This window comes from Podarcis tiliguerta (assembly GCF_965153285.1).
Source record: "Podarcis tiliguerta genome assembly, chromosome: 7".
Lineage (NCBI taxonomy): Eukaryota > Metazoa > Chordata > Lepidosauria > Squamata > Lacertidae > Podarcis > Podarcis tiliguerta.
In genome coordinates, this window is record NC_139540.1 from 25,168,470 (window position 1) to 25,180,678 (window position 12,209).

Here is a 12,209-nt window from a genome sequence, read left to right on the forward strand (position 1 = left end):
CTTTCTTTCTTTCTTTCTTTCTTTTTCCGATCAGCACTGCCAGGAGGAGGATAGCGTTTCCTGTTATGGGCCTACCGTGATTTGTCATTCCACCTTTCTCCTCTGCTGTTAGAACAAATGTAACAATTGATAGGAAAAAGGGCAAAAAAAACCCAGAACACCAGGGTGCCTCCCCCTCACCAGAGTCATTATTCTGCTTTGCAATTAACAGAAGGTGCAACATTTTTTGATTGGAGAGTATGCATGTGAATTAGGATGTTTATATGCACATGCATGCATGCATAAGAAGCCCACATCATGGTCAGTTTGAGAAACAAGATGCTGGGCTTGACAAACCATTGCCCTCATCTAGCAGGGCTTCCCGCATGAAAGCAACTCTCTTGCTCTTCTTCCCCAGTGGCTGGTGTTCAGAGGCATGGTGCCTCTCATCCTACAGGTAGTGTACAGCCATCATGACTACTGGCCACGGATAGCTTTCTCCCCTGTGAACAGGAGTAATCACTTTCATTGTTTTTTAGTCATGTCCGACTCTTTGTGACCCCATGGACCAGAGCACGCCAGGCACTCCTGTCTTCCACGGCCTCCAGCAGTTTGGTCAAACTCATGCTGGTAGCTTTGAGAACACTGTCCAACCATCTCGTCCTCTGTCGTCCCCTTCTCCTTGTGCCCTCCATCTTTCCCAACATCAGGGTCTTTTCCAGAGAGTCTTCTTTTCTCATGAGGTGGCCAACGTACTGGAGCCTCAGCTTCAGGATCTGTCCTTCCAGTGAGCACTCAGAGCTAATTTCCTTAAGAATGGATAGGTTTGATCTTCTTGCAGTCCATGGGACTCTCAAGAGTCTCCTCCAGCACCATAATTCAAAAGCATCAATTCTTCGGCATCAGCCTTCTTTATAGTCCAGCTCTCACTTCCATACATCACTACTGGGAAAACCATAGCTTTAACTATACGGACCTTTGTTGGCAAGGTGATGTCTCTGCTTTTTAAGATGCTGTCACCTTTGAGAACCATCTAAACTAGCAACTATGCCCATGTCTTATGGCAGTGACATACACAGATTAACTAACCGCTATGTGAGGAAGTAAACACACAGGCATTTTTGTTTCTTTAAACTGCCAACTTGCCTGACCCACAAGGCATTATAATTCTCTCTCCGATCTGCAGGATCACAAAGTAGAAGAGTTCATCAATTCCCCGCTTTATTCAGTCCTGATCATTAGTTATGAGATGTTTCTACGCTCCTTGGACCAAATACAGAAGGCACAGTTTGGCCTTGTCATTTGTGATGAGGGACATCGCTTGAAAAATGCTGCTATTAAGACGACGACTGCACTTGCCAGTCTGTCTTGTGAGAGGAGAATTATTCTGACTGGTGAGTACTTAATCATCCTGTTGCCAGCAAACGGACTAGCATGGGGATAAAATAAGTGTTTGTTACATTTATGAATGTAGCTGGAGAGGGATCACTACATGAAGAGTTATTTGTGTCCAAACAAGATGTTGAGATCAGACCCCTCTAGCTGGAAGCACTGTTTGCCATACAGTAAAAAAGATAAGTTTACATTGTAATGCAGAAGATGAATAAAATGTAAGTATCTCTGGGGGGCGCCCTTCTGAAGGTGTAAATGCATTCCTTTTCTCTTCCAAGGTACTCCAGTACAAAATGATCTGCAAGAATTTTATGCATTAATAGAGTATGTAAATCCGGGAATACTTGGTCCTTTGTCTACATACAAAAAAGTATATGAGGAACCTATTCTCAGATCCCGAGAGCCTTCAGCAACAAAGGTACATTACCATCAAAATCTGGAATTGAACAGCGTGGTTTAAAATTAAGGGGCATCCGGTGCTTCTTGACAATTTATGAGGAATGATCAGTTCTTTTGGATGAGATTGTACAGAAAGGCATTACATAACTTTACCCTTGCAGTGTTACATGCGTTCATACTTCTAAAACCTGAGTAGGATTTTCAGAATTTATTGTACAACACAAACGGCTCCGTTTGGTCTTAGCTCCCTATAGTGACTTCCATTGCTGAATACTATTGAAAACTGGCGAAATGCTCATAACTTTTGCTGAGTGGGGTCTGCACAGAGCACATCAGTATGCAGAGGCACAACATATTTGGCACAATGAGTGGGAAGGGGCCATAACCTAGAAGCAGAGCCCATGTTTTGCATGCAGAAGGTCTCTAGTTCAAAAGGGGTTGGAAAAGATCCTTGCCTGAAATCCTAGAGATCCAGTCCCCATAAACGATACAGTAGTAGCTGGACTAATGGTCTGATCTGTTACAAAGGAACTTCGTACGCTCATAATATGCTCATATTTTGAGGATCCCTACTGTTATTGGATGAGTCACCCAGTATCAGGGGTGGGTGGCAAGTTTGGTGTTCATTGCAACAGTTGTCCTCAGGCACAGTACTTCACTCTTCCCTATAGGAGTGAAATGACAACTATTGACTTATGCAGGAGAAAGTTAAGGGGTGCATGTTAACAGTGGATAAGTCTGCTTCTTCCTCATGGAAACCCTATTGCCTTATCTCTGCTCCAGATTGCATTTCTTAGCCAAGCTAGAGTGGTGTGAACTTGAGAACTGGATTTATCATTCCCTCGTATTTCTGAAACACAGTCACCACCCACCCACAGTAGGGGGATGTATCAGAACTGCACATGCTCTGTACTTTGGGGATGGGGGATGGAATGGAGTATCCTGGAGGGGGACGGGGCTGCCTGACTCAAAGAGGAACACTCCTCAATACAACATTGCAGGTCTCTATATCTATAGATCATTACTATTCAGCTGAGCTTGCTTGTATAAGCCAGTTTGACTGTCCATTTCGTTTACTTAGGAAGAAATTGAACTGGGAGAGAGAAGAGCAGCAGAACTGACTCGCCTCACTGGACTCTTCATTCTGAGAAGAACCCAAGATGTCATAAACAAATTCCTCCCTCCTAAATTAGAGAGCATACTTTTCTGCCGCCCAACAGCACTGCAGCTCGATCTGTATCGAAGTCTGATGAGCTCTCCGTTTGTTAGATCTTGCCTTCAAGGTAGTCTGGAAAACAGCTCCCATTTAATATGCATTGGAGCTCTGAAAAAGCTTTGCAACCACCCCTGCCTTCTCTTCAAAGCAATAAAGGTTTGTATATTGTGCTTTGTTTAAACACGTTGTTTACAAAGCATCCCACATTATCGGTGCCATGAAAAAACACAATGGACAGCATTTCAGTCAACATAAGGACCAGCAAGTATCAAAAACCACATAAGCATATCAATAAATTCACAAATTACAGTAATTCAAAATGAGTTTATCACAAAAATACAATGAAACTATTCCCAATTATATTAATTCACCTAAAAAACCTGACTCAGCAGCATGATAATCTTGTTAAGAAAGGTGCTGCTTCTGTACTTTCTAACAAACCATCTGGGAGTAGGAGCAAACCTTGAAAGTTGTGAATAACTATGGTGGTTGCAGAGTCAACAGATCTGAGTGGGCAATGAGAGGAAGAAACAAATTACATGCATACATTGTGTGGCAAGCACATCTCTTATTTCGGGCAGTTCACCTCCCAGCTTTTATCTGAGCTTCCCTTGTAGCCCCACCCCCATCTCTCACCTGGGGTTCAGATCATTACTCCCTCGAGCCCTAATGCCCTTTGATGTTTACCCTTTGGGAGTGACCTGCCCATGGCAGCTTTGGGAAAGATGCTTCCCTCCCAGATACTGCTGCAGATATATCCCCCCCCTCGGTTTCTACTTTCTCACCTGAGCACATGGAACAGCTCTAGAGGGTTGTTAGTATCAGCAGCGGCAGCTGCAGCTGCAGTTGAAGGCATTGGAGGCAAGGATCAAATTCTTTTCCAGCCCTTCAGATGTTCTGGCTGCTGTTACAGGACAAATGAATTTTCTTTGTCTCCCTTTCCCTTTGCCTCGAGGCTGCCCTTTGTTACTTACTACAGCAGTGCCTGCTGCTGCTGCTACCAGCAGATCAGCAAAAATCCCTTGAGAAATTATGTACTTCAGAAAGTAGCCACACCTTTTGATTTCTTCAAAAACCTCAAGCCTGGAAAGTGTGAAAATGAAATGTTAACCTTTATCAGTTCCATTTCTTACAGTCTTTATTCTCTTAGCTGGCTTCTGCACTCATTATTAATTGGGCTTTTCTTATCCCGTCTCCCTAACTCCCTCTCAAACTAGTTAATAAAAGATGTCAAGAGATGCCAGCGTATTTTATCTTGTCCTTTTACAAAGCAATGCCTATTGCTTCTGTTGTATTATATTGCCAGTAGCAGCCATGATTCCTTCAGGGCAATCTTTTAAAAATGTATGATCTCCTTGAGGTTCCTGCATTCCAGGGGGTTGGACTAGATGACCCTCGAGGTCCCTTCCAAATCCCTACAAATCTATGATGCTACCTTTATGGAATCTGTTCCATGCTGATTTTCCTGCCAAGGACCTGCCAAGCATCCCCTGCCTAAGATGCTTCTTTATTTGCTTTAGTGGCAACTTTGAACCTTCTGCTTGGAAATACATTATATTTATATATATTTGTGTGTGTGTGTGTGTGTGTGTGTATATACACACAAAACGTAGTCATTTCCTCTGCCTTCCCCAACACACACACACACACACACACACACAGTGGATCAGGGCCACAGGCGGAGGCAGGATGTGTCATAGTAAATTTTACAGGCAGCTCTCTTGTTCCATCATGATGCTGCATGTGTGCAAAAAAGCCACAGTACATAGTGTGATACCCAATTTATTAGTATTGTGGAATAATTGCAGTCCTGTATATAGTTTCATGGGAGTAAGCTCCATGGAGCTAAGTGGTGCTGATTGCATAGTTTAGACTTGTAAACCTTACTGAGCTTTAACAAGAGTTTTTTCAAGCCATGCAACTTTTTGCCTTTAATTAGAAGCACACACAATCCTACAAAGAAGCGTTGTCATTTAAACTGCTGGCATGGAGTGGGAGCTCTGTCAAAGGAAAAGTAAGAATTAATACTTGCAGTATTATCTACGTATTCAACATTTTGGGATATTCTGTCCTCAATGCTTTATAACACCCACTTTGGCTACAGCATCCTTTTATTCACTTCAGAGCAGCTGAAGAAGGAAGAAGCAGAAATGTTTTGCTGTAAGGCTTTAATAACTTTTGTTTGTCACTGAAGGGGAAAAAAAAAAACAGCTTTAGTGATTAACTGCACCCTTCCAGGATCCAGAGTAAACTTGTCTGAAGTGTGGGGCTTGATGCTTTAAAAATAATATGTCATGTTAACAATAAAAGCCACCCAACTTTTAATGAACTGTTCTTTTTCTAGGACAAAGGATGTGATCCCAGTTGTGATGTGCAAGAGAAACAGAACCTCCATGAGGCTTTGCTTGATATTGTTTCTCAAGAACATACCCCAACCTCTTTCTCTGAGACTGACTCGGGGAAATTGAACGTGCTGACGCAGTTGCTGGCAGCAATTCGGGAACTGAGCCCTGCAGAAAGGTAGGAAATTGGTTTGGTCAGCTTCTCTCTCTCTCTTTTTTTAGTGTAGTTGAATCTTTTGATTTAATCTGATTTCTCTCAGATGACATACACCTGGAACAGATGATCCTAACAATCGATGTTATAATAATAATAATTTATTATTTGTACCCTGCCCATCTGGCTGGGTTTCCCCAGCCGCTCTGGGCGGCTTCCAACAAAGACCAAAGATACACTAAAATGTCACACATTAAAAACTTCCCTGAACAGGGCTGCCTTCAGATGTCTTCTGAATGTCAGGTAGTTGTTTATCTCTCTGACATCTGATGGGAGGGTGTTCCACAGGGCGGGCGCCACTACCAAGAAGGCCCTCTGCCTGGTTCCCTGTAACTTTGCTTCTCACAGTGAGGGAACTGCCAGAAGGCCCTCGGCGCTGGATCTCAGTGTCCGAGCAGAACGATGGGCGTGGAGACGCTCCTTCAGGTATACTGGGTCAAGGCCGTTTAGGGCTGTAAAGGTCGACACCAACACTTTGATTTGTGCTCAGAAACTTACTGGGAGCCAATGTAGGTCTTTCAAGACCAGTGTTATGTGGTCTCAGTGGCCGCCCTCAGTCACCAGTCTAGCTGCCGCATTCTGAATTAGTTGTAGTTTCAGGGTCACCTTCAAAGGTAGCCCTACGTAGAGCCCATTGCAGTAGTCCAAGTGGGAGATAACTAGAGCATGCACCACTCTGGTGAGACAGTCTGCGGGCAGGTAGCGTCTCAGCCTGCATACCAGGTGGAGCCCATTTTGCATGGGCAGGAGTAAAAATAAGGCAAACCCCCTCCCTCCTGAACCACAACAATGCACTTCTTAAAACCATGCAGGTGGCATCTGGCTACAACACTCTTGCTCAACCTCTGTCCCATGGCTATTTGTCACCCTGTGCTCTTTGAAGGAAGAAGGCTAGGTCTCTATAATGTTGTTCATCTGATAACCTGGCATTCACTGAGTTTTAGCAAAGTTGTAGCCTGGGAAGCAGGCTAGTATTGAGACAGACGATTGGTGCAATCTAGCTCAATATTGTCTGCAGTCCTCAGCTGCTATGATGACCCCCCCCCCCCCAGAATAACCTCTTCCACATAGCATATGAGACCTTTTTAAAAAACTAGTTACCGCAGAGGAGTGTTACCTTCCCCTTCCCAGCTGCCTGCCTCTAATTCACCCTGCCGCAACCCGGGCAGGAATTAAGAAAATATCTCTCATTGGTCTGAATGGAAACTTTCTTGGGGGGGGGGGCAGTGCTGAGGAGGGGATGCTGCAGGCCAGATCCAAAAGTGCTGCAGACCGCATGTGGCTTGTGGCCTGGCACTTACCTGGACCTGTTCTGTGCTAAAAGGAGCCTTTCTCGACTCTATACCTAGAGGTTCCAAGGATTTGAACACTGGACCTTTTTGCATGCAAATTATGTACCCTGCCCTTGGTACACACGCTAACGATATATACGTTTTGGAGATTTAAATGCAATGAACCTGAAGGAACTGTATTAGCCAGTAACAGATCTACTGTATTCTGGATTGACAGAGTCGTGGTGGTATCCAATTACACACAGACCCTGAACATATTGCAAGAGGTGTGCAAACGCCATGGATATTCCTATGCAAGGCTTGACGGCAACACTCCCGTCTCCCAGAGACAGCAGATCGTTGATGGTTTTAATAGTAAATTCTGCCCATCTTTTATCTTCCTGCTGAGTTCAAAGGCTGGTGGCGTGGGTCTGAACCTTGTCGGAGCCTCCCATTTAATCTTATATGATATCGATTGGAATCCAGCCACGGATATTCAGGTTTGTTGTGAATGTCTGAAAAGCCTTTTACACCAGGCATCATTAGCAGCAGCTGTTTAATGGCACACATTTTTGCTCAAAGAAACATTCAGATTGATACCATTTTGTATGCAGGCCTGTGCCCTGGGGTTGCTGAGCATACTTACCAAAGATGGATGCAGGTGGAATTAATGTTTTCCATTGCAGAAATTTAACTCACTTTCTCACAGGAAATTTCAAACAGGATGCTCAAAGCCCAATTCAAATAGGCAAACTTCTCCTTTCCGAGGGCTATATGGTAGTTACTTTGAGAATAGCTAGTTGCATAGGGGTCTCATTATTTTGAGCTCAGCTGCAAGGAACGAAAATGCCATAACTGATTTATGCAGGATGGTTAAAATATCTGAAGTGCTGAATAATTCCCCTTGCATTCGTTGTCTGAACAACGCTTTGAAGTAAGCCATTGCCATTATATTATTATTATTATTATTGCTATTATTATTATTATTAATTTATTCAACATATACACTGCCCTATTCCTGGAGGTCTCAGGGCGGTTCACAATAAGACCACAGCATATAAAATCAAACCAAAAGCAGTAACCCAATAAACCCCCTCCCCCCCCCAAAGCACTAGTTCCTCATGTAGCTCACTGATCTTGAAACCAAGGAAGGTTAAAAAGAAAAATTGTGATCTGACATGGAGGCCTGTTGCTCAAAGAAGTTTAAAAAAAAAAGTCGCTGGGCTTGCCAAAGGCCTTGCACACCTAAAGTTGTTCTTTGGATCTTAACCATTGTTTTGCACATTATGCACAGACACACACAGGGTAAAAAAATTGTAGTTTGGCTGCTGTTTTTAATACTAAATTACTTTTAAAATTAGATGTGTATGGAGGAAACGGGCTTTCATCCAGTGGAGTCGTACATTACCTTAATTTGTTGGGAAAGGGTTAGGGATGATAGAGATGCTGTAATCATAATAAAGGGGGGAGGAGCCTGTGTAGCTTTGAGAATTCAGTTTGGTTGGTCATGACCACTGGATGCTTTGCTCTTGAAATTGATGATACACATTCTGTTGGTTTTAATGGAGTCATCTTAAGGCCATAGTTAATATGAGTTGTTCTGTGACTGGTGCTGCCACAGCCTCAGGGAGGCCTGATTTGGAGTGGCACCGCAGAGCCGGGGAATGGGGTTTTAACCCTTTACCATTGTGCTGAGTCTCTGATAGATAATCCCTCATGCCAGAAGCTTCTATTAGCTGTGGAAGGCCTGTGTGTTTTCCTCTCCGTAGCTAATAGTGGCTATAGGGAGGGGTGCTGATTTTTGTTACGCAATTGGCAGCTGGAGGTTCAGGCTTGCACTCCCCTCCTGCCATGCCTCAGTCCAAATACGGCATCACCCACAGCTGTTTATAAGACAGGGAAGAGATGTTGGCAGCCTCAGTTACGGCTCTCCTTCACATGTAGTTTTGGGATCCACCTTTTAATAAACATATATAGGTTTATGTTGCACTTGGTTTTCCTTATAAATTCCAGGACCTGATAGTTTGGGTCCGAAAAAGAACTGACAACCAAATGTTAGAGAAGCGGGTAAATTTAAATAAGGTGAAATGCTCTTGCCAGCCACATAATACAGAATAGTGTGCTCAGTCATATTTCCCTTCTCCTTCCCTTTTAGGCAATGGCCAGAGTTTGGAGAGATGGGCAGAGACATACAGTGCATATTTACAGACTGCTTACTACAGGTCCACCGCATATTTGCAAACTCTTGTTTGAGTTTGGTTTGCAGGAAACATCTCTAGATGTATCCGCTCTTAAGAATTATACAGCATTTTCTGTTGGCTTTTATCTCAGGCCCTCATTTCCAGAAATAAAACCAGTGTCTCTGCTTTTTTCAATGCAGGCACAATAGAAGAGAAAATCTATCAGAGACAGATCAGTAAGCAAGGGCTCTCTGGGGCAGTTGTCGACTTTTCCAAGGGATCTGAACACATCCGTTTTTCTGTTGAAGAACTTAGAGATCTGTTCACCCTGCATGAAGAGTCTAGCTGCCTTACCCACGATTTGCTGGAGTGTAAATGTACAGAAAAGGAAGGTGACCTAGGTGAGTTTTGTTTTGCTTTCGTTCCTCCTCTCCATTGGCCACTGGCTTCTCTCCAACTCAGTATACAATTCGGTACCCAGCATTCCCTTAATGTCTTTATAAATTGCAAAAATAGGGATTGGTAGCTTTCAGTGGTAATTGCTTTTATGTGAATAACAAATTGCCTCTTTGTGGAACCTCTAAATCAGGGGTGGAGAACTTGCTGTTTCTCTCCTGATGACTAACATCCAGCATGGCCAATGGCCAATAGTTAGAGGTGATGGGAGCTGTAATAGAATAGATTAATAGAATTGTGGGATTTGAAGGGACCCTGAGGATCATCTAGCCCAGGCTTTCCTCAACCTCGGCCCTCCAGATGTTTTTGGCCTACAACTCCCATGATCCCTAGCTAGCGGGACCAGTGGTCAGGGATGATGGGACTTGTAGTCTCAAAAACATCTGGAGGGCCGAGGTTGAGGAAACCTGAATTCTAGCCCAAACCCCTGCTTTGCAGCTCCTCGCATACAGGGATCAAACCTGCAACCTTGGTGTTACCAGCACCACGCTCTAACCAACTGAGCTATCCAGGCTAACAGCAGATTGTGGTGCGCAGGTTTCCCAGTTTGTGTTACAAACTATGCCTTTTGTGCAATAATTTGACCCATGTTTAATCATAATCACAGGTGGTAGATTGGGGACAGATGAAAGGGAGGACTTCTTCTCACTGTGCAGAGTTAACCTACGAAATCCACTATCTTAGATACCTTTTAAAAGGGGATTACACAAGTTCATGGAGAATGATGTTATCACTGGCTATTAGTCAGGATGGCTGTGTACATCTTATCTCCAGGATCAGAGACAACATGCCTCTCAATTACCACTTGCTGAGGAGAAACAGCAGAGGACACATAGTGCTTTCTTGAACTGCTTGTGCGCTTCCAGGTACATAGAATCTGGTTGACCCCTTTGGGAAAGAGGATGCTGGACCAAATAGGCCTTTGCTCTTTCAGTCACACGCTCACACACACCTACACACGCTTAAACACCTTAAACGGGGACAAATTAAGGACTCGTTCCCATGATCTTGTATCCGTTTCATAATTTTCACACTGTTCTCTGTCAAAAATAACAGATTTGGCATTCGATGTTCTTCCCTGCGTCTCTAAAAATGCCATTTCTTTCAGGTCCCTCGGAAAACCTTTCTCTACAAGATTGCCAGCTTGGCCAAAGCAATGTGAAACCTGACTCAAAAAAGCCTCTCTCTATGTCACAGTTGATGCAATGGAAACACTATTCTGGGAATCACGAAAATCTTCCCGATCCCTTTCTTAGAAGAGTAAAAGAAAACATTACATTCGTTTTCCAAAATATGACCAACTAAATGATGCCATCTAAACAGGGACGTTAGTTTCTCCCTTAGTCACAATGGACGTTTGTGCCTTATCTTTTACAAGCAAAGCAAACTAATGGGATTGTTGGGGAATTATGAAGAGCATGTAATAAGGTTTATATTGGGGAAAGATTTAAGAATAAATTATGGTTGGGGAAGAAATCTTGTTTACTATTACTTTTTCTGATTTGGTGTCATAAATAAAATTATTTTGTAATATCTTTCTTGGAGCTAACCCAGCCCAAGGGTTTCCTTTATGTCATACATAGAAGAGACCTTCTTATTATCATGGCTATTACTTCCCTAGCTGTCAGGGAACTGCCATCAGTGCCGGAGGGAGAGAGCAAAATCCAGAGGGATTCCGGAGAGCGTCCCGGGATTGGGAGAGGCAGCCCATCTTCTGGGGAAGAGAATCAGCATAGCACCAGTGGAGAAGGGGGGCAGATGGGGGAAGCAGCGAGGCGGTCCCATGACTCCTTGCCGGGGACCAGCGGGGAGAGTAGGGGTCCTCTGCTGCCTACACCCTCCTTGCGCAGAAGGCTTTCGCGCAGAGAGAGTAGGAGGAGACTAGGCGTCAAAGAGCTTCTTTGCTGGAAGAAGTTTAAGAAAAGCCCACTGACGGATTCTGCCAGCGATTGAGACAGCCACGGGTGAGTGGCTATCTGGACAGAAAAGGTTCACTCAGGCAATCCAGCCAGGTGTTTGCACCGGCTTACACACGAGCAACCCCTAGAACCATTACAATAGCAGTAAGCCTTCATTTGTTGCTCACAGTTTCCATGTCTTCACAAGGCTGTGCTACGGTTGCGTATTCCAAGGGCTGAGCACACTCTTGTACTTGGGCAAATATTTCTCCTCTTATTACTTATTACTAATGGAATCATCATAGGAATGTTCTATACATGTCATGAGCCTCTTTTGGATAGTCCCTTTGATGCAGTTATTCACAAATGATAATAACACCAGCTGTGCTAGGACTTGGTGGGGAGAAATATTATTAATAAAGTGTGCTTTTCTACAGCACTTAGTGAGTTACTATCAAATGATCTACCATTTGCATTCATTGGTCCCACTCCTGGGGTGTAGTTATTAGTCATAGTCATTAACCCTCATCTTGTGTCCTTGGGGCTGCTGGCTGAAATCCCACCTTCTTCCCTGACTTGCATTTTAAAGAAATGTTTAAAGGAGAAGACCATAGCTCAGTGGGAAAGCCTCTGCTTTGCATGCAGAAGGTTCTAGGTTCAATTCCCAGTAAGAAGCAGTGGTGGGAAGGACTTTGGCAAGTCACTGAAGTTAGTAGACAGTGATGGATGAGATGGGCCTGCCATAATTTCTGAAGAAGAAGAAGAAGAAGAAGAAGAGGAGGAGTTTGGATTTGATATCCCGCCTTTCACTCCCCTTCAGGAGTCTCAAAGCGGCTAACATTCTCCTTTCCCTTCCTCGCCC

General features: G+C 43.8%; 1 protein-coding gene across 6 annotated transcripts in view; it reads left to right on the plus strand.

The window, feature by feature from the left end:
* LOC310682339 (fibrinogen silencer-binding protein-like) overlaps window positions 1-10,986 on the plus strand; it is a 37,501-nt gene extending 26,515 nt beyond the window's left edge. For 3 of the 6 annotated variants that reach the window (XM_083451003.1, XM_083451008.1, XM_083451004.1), the window contains 9 exons: window positions 1,166-1,373; window positions 1,650-1,789; window positions 2,852-3,142; window positions 4,926-5,000; window positions 5,331-5,506; window positions 7,052-7,313; window positions 8,969-9,035; window positions 9,194-9,394; window positions 10,558-10,986. In XM_083451003.1, the coding sequence (XP_083307129.1) occupies window positions 1,166-1,373; window positions 1,650-1,789; window positions 2,852-3,142; window positions 4,926-5,000; window positions 5,331-5,506; window positions 7,052-7,313; window positions 8,969-9,035; window positions 9,194-9,394; window positions 10,558-10,754 (1,617 nt within the window). In that variant the 3' untranslated portion in view covers window positions 10,755-10,986. Of the gene's footprint in view, window positions 1-1,165; window positions 1,374-1,649; window positions 1,790-2,851; window positions 3,143-4,925; window positions 5,001-5,330; window positions 5,507-7,051; window positions 7,314-8,968; window positions 9,036-9,193; window positions 9,395-10,557 lie in introns of those variants that run through there. The other 3 variants (XM_083451005.1, XM_083451007.1, XM_083451006.1) reach the window with 3 other exon arrangements.
* Window positions 10,987-12,209: the final 1,223 nt, after the last annotated feature.